The sequence below is a fragment of the Opisthorchis viverrini genome, assembly GCF_000715545.1.
Source record: "Opisthorchis viverrini unplaced genomic scaffold opera_v5_22, whole genome shotgun sequence".
Lineage (NCBI taxonomy): Eukaryota > Metazoa > Platyhelminthes > Trematoda > Opisthorchiida > Opisthorchiidae > Opisthorchis > Opisthorchis viverrini.
Genome location: NW_008751678.1, coordinates 2,248,578 through 2,268,900, shown reverse-complemented (window position 1 = coordinate 2,268,900; position 20,323 = coordinate 2,248,578). Strand labels below are relative to the sequence as shown.

Here is a 20,323-nt window from a genome sequence, read left to right as displayed (position 1 = left end):
GGCTTACATAAGAGAAGGTTGCAATTCAGTTAGTTGTAGTTACAATTTAAATAAGGTAGTGCAACCGTCCGGTTACAATTCAAAGGACCTCCTAGGTGGCCATAATCAATCGCGGTTTTTCAGCATTATAAGAGATTGCTGCCTCATGCAGGCAGCAAAAATGGCCTTGAATTGCTTTCTGATGTCAATTTAGTGACGCTTTGCAACATGGCATCCTTGAGTCACTTTACTGGGGATAAGCCAGGGTTTGGGAGAGTTAATCCGAAGTGAGGTGCCCAAGTTCAATTCGGTACAAACGAATAAAGATGCCTGATATGAATCTAAGCATGTAGTTTTCGGCATACCAGGTCTCGCTGGATATGTAGTACGATGGTCGGGCTTATCAAAGAAGTACTTATATATATTTATATACATCATAAATTCAAACCTGGCTGTTTCACAAGCTTCCACCAAATGAACGCCAAATCCCGATTTGAAAACTTATAAACAATATCACAAAATACCTAACCGGCTTGCCAAAAGACCGATCAATATTGCCATAACTCAGGACAAATTTCAAACAAATAAACGAACGAATTTTATGGTCGTTGATTTTTTGCTGAGCTGGGCAACTGGGTTGAGAACGTTTCATTGCCAATTAAAGCGACGTCACCACTGCATTTTTAAAGAGCGCACTGAGACTTAGCAATGGATTGATGTTTGTGGTAACACGATTTGCTAAGATATCTCCGCTGCTTGGAACTTACACTATGGAAACGGATGAATGTTACGTTTCTCTAGTAAATGGATTTTACCTTCTGCCGAATTGTCATGCGGCCACCAACCAGAATAGGAATTGAACTGACTGCAACCACAAGAGCACATATTTGAGATTGGTTGAAAGTTCGGTCCATCCAGATTTCTCTTTTGGATGTGTATAGTAATTTTATAAATACAATACAATATTAACTTATTGTGTGCCCCCGGGCAATCACTGAGTGACGCTAGAGTTTGGACGGCTGGTTTGGTTACCAAGCTTTTATTATCACGGCTCGGCTTTCCTACATTTTTCGCAGTGTCTGTCACGTGACACTGATTCAGTGCCGTACTTACTGGAAGTCGACCCCGTTTAAAGCGAATGTTTATGATTTTTACTATATAAAAGTCGAAAAATCCGGTTTAACCTTTTACGCCGCGACTTCCGGTGGTTTTTTGGATGTTTTTGGAATCCCAACTCCCGCATATGCAATTATCATGGAGTTTACCACACTCCTAACGATCCTGGGAAGGGTTGCACAAAAGAGGATTTTATGAAAAAATGCTAATAAACTTCTATTTTGGAAGCAGCTTATCTTAAGACATTCAACTCGTGTTAAGTTGTTTCGGTCTGGATTGGGAAACCTTTAGTCAATTAGCAATCAATTATCAGTTTAAATAAAAAAGGTTAGCGGGATGGTTAGAAGAATCAACTTGAGTAGTAGATAACCCAGTTCTAGAGAGAAGAAGTTATTTGTAGGTTTCCAGTGTCGCTTCAGGTGGATGCTATGCTCAAATGAAAAATATGACAAACACGTTGGCAGCCGGTCAAGGCTGGACCACATGGTATGAAGTTTGCGACTGGCGTCATATCCCCTCTCGGTACAAGTTGAATTTTCCTATAAGCACACTAGCTGCGCAGTCAAAATGATCACTACATTTTGGAATCGCAATCAGTGTGATGGAAAATCTGTGGCCACCGATGGTTTCGTTGTATCAGTTTTTTCCGCTACTTATAGTAATGTTTTATTTCTATATCACTTGGCGGCAGTTGCTGTATGCATTGTGAATTCATAAAACCGTTTTTTATTTTTCAAACGATTTTAGCGAGGAGATTTTTACGACTTGTTTGCTTTTGTTTTCATTTATTACTGTCTTAGAGCTTTTTAGTTTAAATTGAGTGTGAAATCGATGTTATGTTTTAAGAGCACATTGTTTTGCCATTCTTATAAGACAGTCATAAGCTCCGGTTTTTCATACTATTCGCTTATTTTAAATCATTTAACTTAGATTAACTCCCTGCATGAGGGAATTTACGTTGTGTCCGGAGCCTTTAAGCACTGCAAAGTTCCCTCCTCCACTTGTTCCTATTTACTCATGAGTAGTAAATTGGTGGAATCTTAAGTGACCATCCGTTAGTCAGCAAAACTATTGAAGCTTCGAAAGGCTTTAGCACAAGCAGCCGCCACACCATTGTTGTCGAAAGATTAATTGGTCAACGGTAGTGTGATTACTGCTTTTTAGATGCGCTTGAGTGCTATATCGCTTAAATTTTAAATTAAAAATAATCTGATGGCAATTTCGTGACAAAGAGCCTGGGTCTTACCGTAATATGATGGTTGTGTACTTTGGAACCCACTGAGCTATACTGGGGGGGTCTCTTGCGACAGTCGCAGAGTCTCTCACACCAGATTGGTCATTGGTTAGATATCTGACGAACAGTCTTTTAGCTCTCTAGGTTGGGGGTTGGAACATGTGTGGCGACGTGTTCCGTAAAAATAGTTACATACTTGCATTTCCCGCCAAACAGTGTTGCATTGAGGCCAGACTTTTGGGCCAAAAGCTCTGCTTGAGGATCTTAATCGTCCTCCTGTCTATATGTGGGCGTCATAGTAGTAACCCATCCCACGTACAATAACAAATCGCACACATGCAAATAAACTCATGCATTGGAATAAGGAGATGGTGTCAAATGTTTCTGGGGTATTTTAGTGTCGGTCCAGTGGCCACATACAATCTATGATCTACAGAATATGCACCTGACTGATGCAACATTGCAAGCAATTATGTGCCTTGTTGTTGGACAAAAACTAGACAGAATCTAATGAAAGATGCATTGCGGGAGGACATCTGTTGTCAGTAAACAGCTCCCAGTAACTCGCGAATCTCGACAGTAAGTTGTATGCTGCGTCATGGACATCGTTTGCGAAATTCTGACTACCTTACCAGTTACAGTATGTTGCTGTTAGACTTCACTCTAATTTGTTTGTCTTCTGTGATGATGGTGAGAATTTTCTACACAACTGTGAACACCCACTCACCATAACCAATCCACGAATAGATCTTTCATCAGTCGTTTGAGACCAAATGATTTGTTTAATCATTGGACGGCATAAATTTTTAATTTAATAAGCAGTTCACTTGACTAAATTAAATGCCGACTGGGTTTTAATCAATATATCCTTGAGATTAGATTATCCCCATTGATTATTATAAATCCGTTGTAGATGATTAAAAAAGATGAGATTATTCGGTGCACTGTACCAGATAATACACGAACACCAAAGACAGTTAGCAAAATAGCAGCCGGAATATTCTTTGGGTGAAAAAATATAAATGCGCCGACAACTGTATTGTAAACGTGATGGAAAATGGTAGATTTACGAAATGTCAAACATGTCAGAGTGCTCCACGTCTTATCTCTTTTTGCATAACAACTCAATAGCCCTTGAATTTATTAGTTTTTACACAGTACCCAAAAGACCATATATTGCACAGAATAGAATTCAAGGCTATTCCTTAGTTTATGCTAAACTAGTTGCGCCGCGCAAAAAAGGGCCCGGGAAGAGGCACATAGCTCTTTAATAACTTGAGTGCCAGCCAAACTGCGAAATTAAGCAAAGGCTAGCTTAATACAGGTAACTTCCTAGACCTTAATTTGGAAGCATTTACACAATTACCATGGCCACTGAGCACCAGCGTTGTTCTAGCTCCTAAGTATCTTCTTACAAATCAAGCCGGACACTTTAGGAAGGTAGCTCTTTATTGGTGTAGTAGAAGAAATTCGACCGGAAATGGCGAGAGGCAGTAAGTAAAGTGTAAAATGGCATGAAGTAAAATATATCTTTGGAGAATGCAGAACTACTATCTACTGGCATAAATTAGATCGACTTGAAATACCATTATTCTGGATTGATGTACAGTGATGTAATGAGTGAGCGTCCTAAGTACGCCAACTCTAGGTGTTTTGGCGGGGAATCGTTACGCAGGCGGGAATAACACTAGGCGGAATGAACTGCTCTAAATTTTATGGCTCACGTTTTAAATTAAACTAACCTTCTCTTAAACAGTTGAATACACAAAAGTGCTTTTCAGCATCATTTTGATATCATATTGTACGTTCACATACAGCTTTTGACTTTGAAGTAGAACATCCGACTACACCCATTAAAGTTGTAATTCTGATCCGGCCTTGAGGAGCAGGGACACTATCAATGTAAAGTAAACACGACACGTCGCATGTTGTTCTCCACTTTTTGAATTAGTGTGATGAGTGTTGTGTTGAAAACTTGTACTCTCTTTTGTGTTTCCTATATAGGTCAGGCTGCTCTGAATGCATGCAGGAAACAAACACAAAACATGATAAAACATACGCGGAGTCATCGATTAACTCGCCATCATTTCAAGAATACATTAATATTTGGCAGTTTTTCGAATGAATCATGTGATTTGTTGTTCATATAGTGATTTTGTTAGTTTTTCACCAGGAAAAAGTTATACTTGATCAATTTGATGGCACGGACAGTTAATACGTCTCTTTAACTGCACCGTTAAGCGCAGCCAAGCCAACTGGAATTCCCGACAACAGGGTCAGATTCCATTGAATGCAAACTGAGACAGGTTGTCCTGTTTAATCTCCCAGTTGGACTAGGACTATAAATGATTATGGTTTTCGTTTATGGTTACTGACAGATTTCACACAACGCATTTAGCAATACCTGTTCGTGTATCGACATCTATATTGATAACATGCTGACACAAGCCTCAGAGGATTATTCACCCCCAAAACACGTCCTTATTCCGCGAAATCCGTACATATTTCCCCAGAGTCATTGGTCGTTTGAAGCTACTGAAACTGTAGAGGGCAATTCCAACGACGATTTTATCAGATGTTGGGAGATGGCAATAATTAGTTTTAAAGCAACGCGGAATTAGTCGCACATTTTAGCTGTTTAATCTGCCACAGAAAAAACAACGCGCATTTGCTTCCAGCATGTTTTGAAAGGTGGAAAAATCGGCGCTGAACGGAGTGTATATTTGCAGACTATGACACTACAGATAAGTCAGTAGGGGGAAGGGTGTCGATCTTAGCCGCTTTTGATCACACATCAAGAAGCCCTCCTCGATATTCTTTGATTGGGAACCAACGTTTATTCGAGCCTTCCCATAGTCCGTAACGAATTGGCCTAAAAAGGTGTGAGAAGCAATATGATGCAAATTAGTTAAGACAACTGCATTCAGGTTAGATGGTGCTCTGTGCAATGAAAAAATAGCATTAAATAAATATCAGTTAGGCAGATGCAGTGAAATAGAAAAGCGGTAAAATAACTTTGGTGACGATATCACATATTCCCGTTCATCACATTTGAGTTGAAATCAATCAGTTAATCCATATGTTAGGTAAGATTTGGAGCTAAGCAACTTGTAAGTGAGAATACCCCAAAAGATGAAGCATCGTTTACAAGACGATGAAACACTAAAGACTAGTTTATCACTGCGTAACACAGCCTAATATTTGGTAATTTTTTAGGCATCAGAGACATGGTGGATAGCGTTGTCACCCTTGTGTACCGCCTAAGCAAAGGCAAAAGAACACCAAACAATGGGAAATCTACAGCTTAAATAAAAAACAAATCACGTAGGTCACACATCAACTTTAATTTTTTCCTCTGTTACGACGGACTATCTGCTCTGTAATTGTTCTAGAAGCACAAAGGAAAAGTATAAAACATTATTGTTAGACACTCCTATCAAATTAGGCAGAACACAATTTTTGTTTCAATGAGTCACCAGAGGAACAGAAATGCATCGTGCAATCATAATCTTGCGTAAAACCTGGACGTAAACGGTACCAGTTTTTCGTTATTCATCAATCCATTGAACAGAGGTATTCTGCTGTTAGTATTGTGGTCCACCTTGTGCAGTGCAACTGTTGTTTTTATTCAGGCTTCAGACGTACCCTGCTGCTTAACTACTAATTAACTACCTTGCTGTTCTAGCCCCGTTGTTTGTTTTTTCTGGAATTCCGTAACCGTTATCTTAAGTTGTTCTTTCTACAGTGAATGTTGTCTTTCAAGTCGGTTGTGTTGTGATTGTGTAAATTACTGACATGTCCCACAAACCCTGACATTGCTGTTCGCCTGTATTTGGCCCATTCGAGTTCGTCTTCCTATTGTGGATCACTAAGTGGCATTGAATTAATCAGTCGAGGGTATGGGTTTCAAATACCTGGAGGATTATCCCCAGGCCTTTTGTCACCCTTTGAAAATAACTTTTTTCATTGGTTCGAGTGTTCTTCATATTCGTGTTTGTTTAAAACGATGGGGTAAGTGATGCTTTTTGAATGACTGTGATGACCACAACAGCGTGTTGTGCACCACCTGCGGAAGTTTCAAGAGAAAGATCAGCGTAAACAATGCAAAACATCACAGCTCCAAGTATAACCACAACTAATTCACATTTCAATCTAATCCACAGTAAAACATGGTTTCTAAACGTTATACAGTCCCGACCATTGTATCACATTTTACTCCTGGTATAAGCATGCACACGAAACACTCATTGACAAGGAAACCAAACTTGGCGTTTTTAAGCGAGAAGTGAGTGCAATTTATCATGTATCTTTGTAACTTTATATCACCTTGATTCGGCGCACTATTGCGTCATCATAGGCGCCAATGAGTTTCAGTCCCGGTAACAAGCAACAATTTAAAAAATCGATGCATTTGCTTGGAAATCTGTCGTCGAAATGATGAAGCGCCCAAGCTGAGCAGAATACCAGCATAAGACTTCAAGGTTTTTGTATTCTTCTGTCGAGCCAGTATAAATAAGCAAATATCCACTCATGAATTACGATAAATCGACCACCCAAGGCACATCTGAAATGTGGGCAGTGGTTTTTATTTGGATTCTACTGATTCCAGATGATGTATATCAGATCCCTGGTGGTGTAATTCATTGCAGCATACGCCGCACACGTTTTCCCGCCACTAACAACTCAGAGTGCGCTCATGAATAATAAAACGTCGTCTTTTCTTTCCCAATAGGTCGGCAACCACGAAAATGCACTGAATTATCGAACTCAGGTGGTTTCACAGAGCCAGATAGAATGGTCTGTTTATAACTGAGTTTAGTTTTCAATCTACCTTCTGTGATCACTCTGCTTCCGGTGGCTACATCGTATAAAAGTATTCACGCCTTATCTCATTTATACATACTAGGAGAGACTGGTACACACTGAACTTAAACACAGCATTCAATGATCGTAATTTTATTAGAGCCAGAGCAGTTTCCAAGAGAACTGGATCCTTCCACAATATGGGCACAAACACCCTTGTAATTGCCTGCAAAATGTATCAATGTCTTTGGGTGCAAATGATAAATAATCGATAGTGCGTTGCGTGTTTTTCTTGTGGAATATCATACCTAAAATTTGGAACAGTATGAAGTAAAGCAACAGTGTTTCCCATCCTGTCGTAAAATCTTGTATCTCGCTGTGTGACTCAATCTACTATCCATTGCTACAGAAGCACATGATTAAAAACTTAAATACCTGTCCAAGTTTGGTCCGAAAACACTTACTTGCTGACTTGATTATTATTTCCCCGTCGTATTAAGACGCGGAAGTGGCTGGAACTGGCCGCGTCGGGACTTCACGATATTTCATATTGCATGGCATTCACCCCACCATTCATCATCATCTAAAAATTTCTCAGCACAGACATTTCTGCATATAAATTCCTCGGATGCATTTCAAAACTAGAAGTGATACAGAGCAGCCGTAAACTATTAAAGATTACCACACATTGAGGATTGTTTACTTGCAACAGGCCGGCATTCGGTATTTAATTTTTCACTACCAGCTCTTCAACAATTACTACCATTAGTGAGCTGTAGTTCGCAGCTGACTACACAAAGTGTCTAGCTAGGTTAAAAACGCAACCAACACAAGTGCGATATTGCATTAGGCAGAATGATTTTTCGGTAAAACATTAATCTTCGTGCTTCAGGTTTACCATATCGGATTCGCTGTGCACCGTAGAAGCTACATGTATTGTTGCTTAATGGGCAGCATTTGTTCAACATCGCTCACTCCATTTTCAAACAGCTTTACACCAAGCATGAAAGTTGGTTGACAAATTCCGACCCAAAGGCTTGTCAGTCTGTTTAGTGCAATAAAAGAGCTAGAAAATCGTTCGCTATTGTTTGGAAATAGACTAACGCTTACGTCGAGTTTCTTTTTGTTACGTTTATTCTGCAAGAAAGCTTGCCACACTCAAAACTTACACTTCAAGTCGCCGATAGCTTTCGTTTGCGTCATCCGCTGCATGTTCCAAGGAGTGTGGGAACCCGTGCGTTCCACTTGAAACGCACAAGACAAGGAGGAGAACAACTAAAGGTGGAAACAATGTAAAATAGAATCGACCTTTAAAGCTTCAAGCAGCCTTTCAAAACCACAGCATATATCATCTACATGGCATTTCTTTAAGAAATCTCCACAGCTTTTCGGGTTGCTCACATAAAACCCATGATTGCTCACATTTAAAAACTGTTTCCAAACAAAGGCTGACTCGCTAGTGCGATGTATTCACCTTCAGTAAACTACAAAAAGCTCACTCGACGAGTGAACTTCCCGAGAAATCTTTAATAGAGGAGTCGGGCTATAAGTGCCTATGTGCTGTGAAATCTCAGACTTGAATGGGGGAAGTGGTACTTCGACCCGTTTCTGAGTGAATTAATCGCACTGCTGCTCTCCCGACTGTGACCGAACTTTCTATCAGCTAACTTTATGCCGGAGATCACAGCTTCAGCTCCCCGTGGAGGTTTCCCAAGGTGATAATTCCTCATAATAAAAAGAACAACTGTTGGGTGATCCTTAACTCATGAACGCAGATCAACCTCACTGATAGGACGAAATTTCTATTTCTATTCCCCAATCGAATATATCATCAAGCAATCCTGCTTCATTAAATATGATGAGACCCTTTGCCTTTTTTTTAAAAAAGGGCTGCTTTGGATTTGAGAAATATGATGCAAAGAATTGTTTATCCTTTATTCCTAATTTATACATTAGGAGTGGTTTGCGTTTAGCTTTTGAAGCTTCCAGAAATACTTTTCAATGTAAAACATGTTTTCTGTTTGTTTTTCGTGTGAAACCACCTTGGCTGATGTCCTTTCCACACAACGTGACAAATTTGTTTACGTTAATGAAACTACTTTATTTGATCTCATTTGCGAGTTCCATTTTGGGATGCAGTAAACAATGATTTAATTTCTCAACAAAACCCAAGCCTTGGCATTGCAACCGGATGTAGCATACAACCGTATTTTACTTTCAGCTCATTTGCACGTTAATTGACTGAAATACGTTACACCAAGGTGTGAGAAATGACATGGAAGATTGGGTGACATTAGTTACACGCTTTGGATTACACTTCTACAAACAGGAACAGTCCGATGTCCGCTTCAGCTCGACCGATCACTGCTGAGGCCGGATGTAGTGTAAGGATTAGTATCCTTATATTAGCTTTGGATTGCCAAATGCATTTTTATGTGTTGCCACAGATTCTAATTTGCATACGACCGATTAGATTCTAAAGACAATGGAACTAGTTTTATATGCGTGTCACTTCTGAAACTTTATCGTCTCTCTCTGGAATTCAACTTACTTGAACGTAGTGATTGCTCTAGGGAAAATATCAGTTTATATTAAAACATTATACGGCTTTGCCAAACACAGACATAATAATTTGTTCCAAACTGATTTTTTTAAGTCCAACAGAAAATTATTCGACGTGAAAACCCAAGGTTACTTTATTATCCAATGACACGACAAAATGAGTCAGTTTACGTTTTATATGCATCAGAACCCGCTCAGAAATTGAGGAGGATTGTTAATATTCAGCATTCTTTGATACCTTCAAAAAATTTGATTTTGAAAAATCCTTACAAATGACCGGTTCCTCCGAGATTAGGGCTTTGCTACTACCCAATAAGGAAAGCTTAGTTTACTCAGTGGAATGCAGGTCTAATCATTAAGGAGTTTGTGGTTCGTTGATTATTGTTTTAGTAACAGTTTCTAATAATTTTCCTATCTAACAGATGACTAAAGAATTTGGTGTGTGATATAAAACCCAAAAAATAGTATGAAGGTATGACCTTGGTGAAATCCCATGTTTCTGCGCCTGCCATACTTGGTGATTTCTCCGAAACAGACCTGGTAGTGAGCGGATGCTTGGTACATCAAAATGCTTCAAAAGCATCTTGGTAGAAATGGCCTATTTTGCGCTACTAAACCCAAATTACTTCTAGAAACCATGATATTCCGGTTATGGTAGAGCGGCGATCTTTAGTAATAGACAGAACGCAATTCTGCACGGTGGCTACCTACGGCTAGGTATAAATTAAAGCGCTTGAAACAGGACTATCTGTTCACAAATTAGTGGGATTAGACTGTGTTTGAGCAACCCCTCTGCGAAACATGTGCAAACATCAGTAATTTAACGCGTTCCTCCCAAGAAGTGAGTAGTATGCTGCAAGCACTTTACATGACAATGTAAACTGGCTGCATTCGGCGTTTACAAGATTGTTCAGTCAGGCATGAGGGATAACTATTTGACTCGATAAATGTCAAAACCAAGTTTGCCAGGAGAAACTTGTCGGTTGTGTCCAAAATTATATCTACTATGCAGCGCACAACGCGGTCAACCATTTCATTCAAATTATTTGTTAGAAAAATTACGGTGATCTTCCAACAGTGGTAAGTGGTAAGTGGATTTGGTTGAATTATTACGACAACACTTTTGGCACCACAGCAAGGAGGGTTTTCCGTTGTCACTTTGTACATAAGATACACATATTTTGCGGTTTACAAACATGGACGCTTTGTCAAAACTTCATAACCTACATTATTTTCTAATTCCTCATCGGCTTTTTAACTTAAAATTAGTCATGACAAAGATGTTTTGCTGCAACTGCGAGTTCCAAGTGTTCTTAAATGCGACCTTTTTGGAAGTCTCCGAAACTGCTGAATGTGCCGTTTGACTGAGTTTTCTGGCGGTTTCTTATGCAGGATTTACTACGACTGCCGACGTTAAAATATCATATTAAGCACCACATTAGTATGCACCTTCTTACTGTGCAAGAGAATGCCTGGCACATGATTCCGTTACAAAGATGCTCAGAGGTTTGATCCCCTTTACCACGAGCCGTAATAGTGTAGCTCAGACGGCTCACGTGATGTCTCAAGTTCGATCGATTTACCAAATGCAATATGTCTTATCCATACTTAGAAAGAACACAGTATGTTGGAGACATGAAATACAAGTTATGACAAATGAGCTGACAATCAAAACGCACTTGGCAGATCATTCATAATTTTTTTAAACCGTTATTATTCGTGTGGCATGCTATTGTCATTTGTTGGGACACAAGGTCAAATATGCGAGCTGTTCCACTTAGAGAAATTCCGGTGGACGTACACCGTTTTCACTTGAAAGGTCTTAACATTCGGAATTTCCAATCACAGATATGTGCAGTGACAAGTACTAAAGGAAGGCTCAATGTTCTTCACTAATATGTTATACAATCTGTGCCAAGCTAAACGGCATACACAACTATTAGGGTTTCTATTCATTTCTTGAACATAGACAGGAATAAATTGTGAACGTAGCTCGCTTATTATTTCACTTATGTAACAGCAGAATACAACTTATCAAGCGCATTTTCTGCCAAGTGGTAACCAAATTTCAAAAGCTTATATTCATTGACAGCGTAACGGAGCCTCAGTGGCAATTTGTTTTGCGTACTTTTTCCATCGTTATATTTTATGATTGTCCGAGCAACCAAAGAAAATTATTCACCTGCCATCCTCCACCTAGAACCTTAAAATGAAAAGTACATTTATATTTTGGAGATTATCCAAGTTGTTACCCAAAAGCTTTTATTGCTAGATTTTCAAGAAAAAAGTTGTCATCTTTTTCGTTTCAGAAAGAGTAATGTTCGAGCCTGCAAAACAGTCGAGAAACAAGAAAACATGGGGTGGTTATAACTAAACAGAACACTTCAAAGTTGACCGGTGTCATGTAAACATTAGAAAAACCAGGACTACTAACAGCAAACATGTAAAAAAAGAAACGCAGCTTTTCAAACAACTTTTCAGATGCCCCATTATTCAAAACATAGCAATTTTGCAATAAGTTTTCTGAAAACATGGCCTTTGAAGATATTGGCAAACACCGTACAAGTAATGTAATAGACTTTGTGTTGGGTTGCATCACCCGAAGCACTTTGAGTTGGTTATAAATAACAGCTGCTGTTTGGCTAACGTCAAAGTTGTCGAGCTTGTTACCTAAATGCATTTCATTGGATGCTATCTCCAAAAAAAAAACAATATCACCGGCCAAAGTATTTTCCATTTGTTGACTAATCGAGGACAAATTCGTTTTACATAGTTCTGATGAAGTTTAGGGTCCTTTTTTGATACAGCACTCCTAATTAAGGTCTCTAGTGACTAAGCCATTTGAAACACAAGTTACCAGAAAAAGACGTCCAAAGGCCTACGTTAAACTAATTAGTGCGACGCCTAAAATTCCAATATAAATTTATTGAGCCTAGATTCTATACAACGGACGAAGTTTAATGTAAATAAAATTGCTCACAGCAAAGGCAACGAGTTGATGGATTAAATAATAGAAGACAAATATGATCTATTCTAGTTGTAGGGAACGAGTGCCACAAGAAAATGTTTCCCTCTGGATTTGCCACGTGTTTAAAGTCCTTACATAAACTTCAGCCGCAACCTGTTCCTCTGCGTTGCTACAACATGTAAAACGTGCTCACAAAAACCAGTAATGCATTTATTGTTCCATCGAGAAAAAGACTAATATGAATTATTTGTTCCCTATCGTTCACCTTGTTTTCGATGAGTATCGATGACCCAGGGGAACGGTGTAACAATATGATGAGATTCTTTGCTTTACTTTTTGCAGAAACGTGAAGCCTAATCAAAAGCAATTATCTTTTAAATGAGATTAAGGCAAAAAATGAATCAAAAATGCCAAGCAATCATTACAATACGTCAATATTTGATACTGATTCACAGATTCATTATGTTGTAGGAATGGCAGTGTATGAAATAGCTATCCTGTTCTAAAAGAAACTGCCAAGTGAAGCTTTCCTCAGAAACCTTGAATGGTAAAGCATCAGAGACACTTTACAAACTGTATGTTAATTTCTTCTGGTATATTAAGTTGAAATTTGTGATTGTCTTGTTATAAACTAAATCATCACCGGAAATTACCAGCCCCCACATCTCGCCTAATTTCATTCAACTAATAAACGTGCTGAGTAGTGAATTACCTACACGTATAATTCAAAAAACCTGGTACAGACGTTCGTGGAATGTGATAGTTCAGGCGCTCAAAACAATAGATTTCCACTCTCTGCTAAATATTTCTAATTTTTCTGGGAGTTTCTGGTGCTAAAACATCGGCGTTTGCTCATTGAGGAGAACATCCAAACACAGACTGATTCTGCCTGATTTTGTTTGAAAAATATGCCTACTTATCACAAAGCTGTTTGAAACGTCAAAAATCGCATTCCTCTCTGGATCATTTGCAGTCAGCCCAGAATTTAACTTGTGGAAACTTGATACATATTTTATCAATGTAGATGCGCTTAACCCTGCTTAGGAGAAAAACGACGCTCACCAAGTGATTATTAACGCAGAGAACAATCACCAAATATGAGTCGATTTGCAATATTGGCTGTTAGAAATGAAGGATAGGCCGTGCATCCACGAATCGTTGACGTATAGAAATGTGCACTTGTCGCATGAGATAATTCCACCTCGGAAGCCAATACTGAAATATTCACTCACAGAAAAGATAAGGAAATCTAGATTCCTTTTATTGTCAAGTAGAAAGGATACGGTCGAACGAAGTCATGCCACTTGGGGCATTGTAGGGATCTCCAGAGCCATCTTGCCAGAACTGTTTTACAATTCAAGGACCATGGAAGAGCGCAAAGCAAATAGTGTCGTTCAAGTGGTATGAACATTCAACCAACTTATATCACTTGTTTGCTAAGATTTGTTTTTCTACCGCATTAGGAGAGAGGGATTTTCGCCTGAGGTGAAGTTACTAACGAGTAAATTTGCCGGATATATTGACAGTTAGTAGCATCTCTTTCTTCTTTAAATATACAGGACAATAATACAGAACGATACCCAACTGTCAAAATCTAACATCCCAGGGTGTATGCTGTTTGAAGAACAAGGTTTCTGAGGAAACCATTTTACCATACCTCGTGTGGATGGCAAGGCACGATAAAGACAGTTGAAAGAATATATTTTCGACTTCTGAAGTTTATCGAGTTGGTTTGGAGTAGTTAGCTGCGTTTGACTCTAGTTAAACTTTTTGTACTACTTGCATCTGAATAATTTACCAGCTCGTTGGGTCAGGTTAAAAACCTTGCTGCGTCCAGGAGATAAGATAAGATAAGGGAGGAAGATCCTCTTTGCCGATGCAGTCCGTACTAACGTCCTTATAATATGAAGCTTATGGTGTACTAATATTTACTCCTAGGTGACAGGAACAGCAGAGTATCCATCAGATGTCAATTTGTCTAAGTAAGTCGGCAGCTGGTGATAATACGATACATAAAAGGCAATGTAAGGCTGTTCAAGAGAGTTTTGAGCTTTTGTTCATAGGCCAAATATTCAAATACCATCCAAAAACACGAAAATTGAGTATCTACGGGACAGAGTTTAATCATCCTTGGTATAGCTTTTATATCGCTCGGAATGTTTCATATAGGTTTGGCAATGTTCTCTCACACACCACTGGAAATGAGGGTCGGTCATGTGAAAAATCTACAATGGTTTGCGCGCGTCCTTAGTCCAATGAGACAGCTGGTAGATATCAACCCATGTTTATGGTGTTTATCCGAAGACTGATCGATGTCCGCATACTTTTGCACACACACCAACTCCAGATTTTACACTCGTAATTTTGAAATCACTTCATCCTCCTGATTTTGGGGATGACAAAAGGAAATTGATCAGTCTGCTTTTGCTTCATTTACAATAAACGATATTTCCAACTCTTACACTACGCCTTCAAGTTAACCAAACTGGAGTTTCATCCCCTTGTTTCGACAAAGAATCATCGAAGATAAGATGGAACCTGCCTCATGATAAGATTACCATGCAGAGCTTTAACTACTGCTATAAGAAACTATCTGGCACTATCCTTCTGGTATCCGTGACTTGACACATACTAATGCAGTCACTACTTTTGTGGGAGTAGTCGATGATCCTTCGGGGAAACGACTCAGAAACCAGGATCGACAGCTGCAGAGAAGTAACAGATATTTGTCCTAAAAACAGAACTTCAAACAAGCATTACTGCACTAAATTGAGTTGCTTGCCTAAGGATATTTCTTTTTGTTTGGTCGGCGTCAACATAAAATCTGCGGGTTTAGAAGCAACTGAAGAACGTGGAGGTTAATTAACGTCCGCAGTAGGGTGGAAGGAGAAGCACTAGAGATGCTATTTATAGAAATGACACGCCCCAATTAGAACTTGTTGAGTGACTGCAAAGAGATTAGGAACTTAACTCTGATGAAAGATGTAAGAACCTCACCATCCGAATCACCCGTTCACCGGCTAGCATGCTGATGAATTTCATGAATTTGTAAATTCCTGTGAACCAACTACTAACTTATTCAAACATCAATCTGAATAATAATGAAAATTTAAAATGCCTTACCTGAATTTGACCAGTAATTTACTAACCGTTTACTCACATTTGCCCATGTGTTTCAGAAGAGGTGTATCCGTGACGATTCAGACGGATAATTTTAAGTTCATTAAAACTTCATCATTAGATCCATCTGATGGGCTAAGCGAATCAACTTTAATCACCACGCCAACCTTGCATTAACAAACGATCCAGATAATACGAGTAACTAAATTCGATTACTTTTTTCTAATTATGCGGTCGGAAACCTTGTAGTCTCTGAAAAATTTCTCATGAGTGCATTAGAGCCAGTTTTCGTGTACCGTCAGTCAGATTTGCCCCCTATCCTTAAGTATTGACAGCGGAAATGCAGTGTGCATTTCCTTTATTGTGCTATGATTTCTAAAGACAACTGGTAAAAGCATCAAACGTGGCTGTGTAACCTATAATCCTGTAACTAAGAATCCACCGAGCCACCATTACAGTGACCTTCAGCAAGTCCCAAGAATTTCGAATCTTTGGTTAGGTCATGGTAAGTACTGATTGTAGGCACACAATCTTGTTGACTTATAGGAGTTTGATAGAACAACGCTGTGAAGACGTCAAAAATTTTAGATCAACCACTGCTCCATCTTTGAAATGCTAGGGTGTGAGCAGATTTGGTGTTGCTGATCCAGCACGGTGGATTATTCACTAAAACCTGTGATGCAGGCTGCTTTAAGGCACTGCCATTTGCGAGTCAGACTCTGTTACACACAAATATCATGTTGCTGCCGTGTAATATTCTTGATTGAAACACCAGTAGTATTCCACTAAAATTTCTTTCTAGCAGCTCCTATAGAGATAACAGTAGTTTATTCGATGCCAAACCTAATGGCGGATGACAAATAACTGATCTTTAGTGAATGGCTGAACTAGTATTCTATGTGGTGATCCTGAGCTTTGCCTTGTGGAATACTGGTTAACGACTGGCGTTATGAATGAGGGTTAGATTGGCCGAGAAATTAAACAGACCATTCTTGTTAAAATCATAAAGATTTACAAACATCATTAGGAGGCAAACATGCGACCGAGGTATATCTGTGGTTACTGTATATTTCACGGTCAGGCCTGCTCAAATAACATAGAACATTCATACTTACCGATGAAGTTTGTCATACTTGCTTGCGCGCTGCGAAACATCTGTTATCATTAGCTGCCCTCGGTTATATACTTGCGCGTGCTTACCTGTGAGCCAATCACAATAAGGTGTTGAGTGGATTTGTGATCCATCGGGTAGGCGTTTCGTAAACCACAAGTTTACTCCTAACTTCTTTGAGGAATCCCCTAATGTGTTGTTTATTTAAAACGGTCAATATGCTTTGCAATTGAACAAGTTAAATCCACTTGGACACTCCTACAACAGCATACAACTTATCAAGAGATCTGGACAACCACATTGCATGCAAACACGGTCCCTGAGTCGTCGTTGATATTAAATTATATTCGAACGCCAATTTTCCCGCTTTTGGTGAGACGCGCCAATCGGCAAAACCACTTTGGTTTTGAAGGGCAGACAAGTTACTCCCGACTGAGATGTTTCGCTTTTATATTCTTGGAATGACTAAGCTGCACAAAAGCGTTATCGGGCTTCAGGTTCATGCATCTCAATAATCAAGACACCAGGTTGTATTTCTTGAAGAAGCATACTAGTTTTAGGAATTCTGAAGTCCCTTCAACAGACCACGACCAAATGTTTTGCAACAGAAACCTAGTAAGTGTTCATCATCATCTCAAGCAGATACTATGAAGTACTTTAGTGAATACGGTGAATTACTGTTGATACGTGATCTGGTAATGAGACACAGACAAAAGCTTGGTCAGGCCTCTTTCATTATAGCTTGGTAATAACTCAGAAACCGAGTCAAATTACATTGACTTATCCTTTCTCTAGCACTCTGTCGTTTGCTGACCCTTTCACAGTCATCATTCAAAGTATAGGCTGGTAAATAAGGCTGAAAAGATTGGTCTGTTCGGTCACCTCGGGAACATGAACTCAGCTTAGACCTCCACTGATCTTTGGACAGATTGACATCCATGGTGTACCGGTTCGCCGATTGTAAGGACTGCTTGGTTCGAGTTAGCCCAGCTTTCGTCAATTGAAATCGGGTTGGCAGACAAACATTAAATTAAAAGCTCTTTTGCCTTACACCGTTTCACAATGTATTGGTAAGGACTGGTAGCTCGATAAGTTTGTACTAATTTTGCTGTTCCTGGATAGATGAAGGTAAACCATGAACCATGGCTTCGTTTCACAATATCTGAGTGACTGGCACGGAGCAGCTGAAGTATCCAATCGAATCCCAATTGTCGTAAGAGTGACAAAATTCGTCGATCAAGGATTCCCACAATTCAGTGCAATTATGAATGTGCTGGACAAATGTTATGCATTTCGATTGCAATATAAATCCACTTCGAAGTGCCACTTTGTCTTTGCAGTGATAGTTTAATGGTAGACACAGGTGTCATTATAACACTAACAGGCTACCACAAAGCTTTTTAGAGATAAAACCGGTGTAAACAAACCAACAAACAAGATTCCTTCTCAGACTTAATACACTAATCACGAGGTTGCTGTTGAGAACCGGCTTAGAAACATCATAAATGAAGAGATTTAACTTGGTTTCAGGTAAGTCTTCGGTCACTACCAAATTGGTACTCAAATGAGCGTATTTCACTAATTTCGTGCAATTTGGATTCGAGTAGAAAATAATGTTGGAAGACACTCGGGACTGCGTCTACATGATAAGTCCCAAGGACAACAAAACCGACCGTTATCATTCGAAGAGTTTTCAGCAACCTTGTAAGTGGTGTATTAGGTCGAATATCGTAGCAACTGGAACATGAGGTGCCCTGGTGCAGCATACTCAGTTGCTTGAAAACACCATAACTGAGGGATTCAAATGGATCTAAGTTGAGTCTCCCGTCAAAGCCAGATTGCTATGCAAATGTGTCTATTTCATTGAGTTTCATTTATGCTATTTTTCAGGCCACCACTGTTCACAACATTGAGTGAAAAACCAAGTGCAAGGTGTTCATTAGGATAATAAATTAGTTTATTTTCCATAGTGTCAGCCTGGGTGTATGAGGAAACTGACAGTACGATGAGTCCTTCAGCAGTCACTCCCTTGTTCCTTCACCTAAGTTCGCTCAGTTTGTCTAACACATGCGCACCCACCAGACCGCGCGCCGCAAACACCCCAATCACGCAACAGAATCATATCTCACTGGCAACTTGTACACTAAAATTTCTTGTCCATTTTGTTTACCCGGCTACCACCTGCACCACCTGCCAGGCTACCTTCAACTACATCAGGTCAAGTTGTATTCAAATAAGTGCGGATACTAACCCCCTCTTCACATTGTACACAATGAATAGGCATAGAATTCGGCGCAACACATACACGTGCGCACAGGGCGGGAAGTCAGCCAAGCTCCACATGTCCACGGATGATTACGGAAAAGGCGTAGCGCCTATAGTGCGGAGATAACACGTCTCACGCTTGGGTCTTCACACAGGAACTCTCACCAGTCGTCCTCGGACGATGACTCACTAATTGACCTGTCGCATTGTACTTATGTTATGAAGGTTGACCTAAATATTGTAACCATCGTCACTTATAAAACAGACAATTTTTAGTGCCTGACAACTTCTGATGATTAAGTTATTCACTTTGCACCTAGAGTACTGAAATTCCCAAAAACAAATCCTTTTGGGAACAAAACTGCAAGATCCCTCCGGCTATCCGAAGGATGCAACCATCAACATAATTAAAACAGTCGGATGACTTAGATTCCGCTAAATATTGCAATATCATTTTTTCTAAAATGGTATAGGGTAGCAGGTGTCAATATCCTGTTCAACCCACGTTACTTGCGTGCTAATGCATTTACTGACAAACCTGACAATATCGTTTTAAAAGACAAAGGCCTTATTTTTTTATTTTCACGCCTGAATAGTGTTTCAATTATGTGCTGCTCTTCTAACGCAAAGCGTGGTAAAGTAAATTTACGCATCATCGCTCATTTTGGTCTACATTTTTGTGTTAATCCCGAACGTAGAATAGATTGGCTTTAGTTACAAGATAAAATATGACAAAAATTCTCTCTGCTTATCTTATTGTCAAAAGTGATCCATTTTTGATCAGAGAAACCAGGTTTCTTTCGTGCCAACTGACATATTCGTGGGTAGAAATAAACATGACCTACAGAATAACGTCCTTTGGGTGAACGTTTCCACCCACCTAACTGATTTATGGTCATTGATCGCGCCCGTCAGTGCGAAGAAACTATTTGAATAATCCGTAGTTGGAATGAGCCTGTCTGAAATAATGACTCATTTAGTGACTCATACTTATTTCAGCAAATTCCCTCGTTGTACTGACTGCTTTTATTTTAGCACTCACCGATAATGTTGTAGGGTTTATCGTTACCGTCTCTAAACTAGTTCGTCTTCACGTCAGGTGTCACCGAACAATCGGATGATCATGTGCTTTTTTAATTATGGTGCATTTTCAAACGAGACTCTT

General features: G+C 39.4%; 1 protein-coding gene across 1 annotated transcript; it reads right to left on the bottom strand.

Annotated features, from left to right (window-relative positions):
* Positions 1–5,028: 5,028 nt before the first annotated feature.
* On the bottom strand, positions 5,029–17,027 carry T265_01988 (hypothetical protein; the record flags this gene model as incomplete). Its single annotated transcript, XM_009166126.1, has 4 exons — positions 5,029–5,201; positions 8,302–8,407; positions 16,898–16,937; positions 16,983–17,027. The coding sequence occupies 4 exons, from the start codon at positions 17,025–17,027 to the stop codon at positions 5,117–5,119; spliced, it is 276 nt and encodes a 91-aa protein (XP_009164390.1).
* Between the last annotated feature and the right edge of the window lie 3,296 nt (positions 17,028–20,323).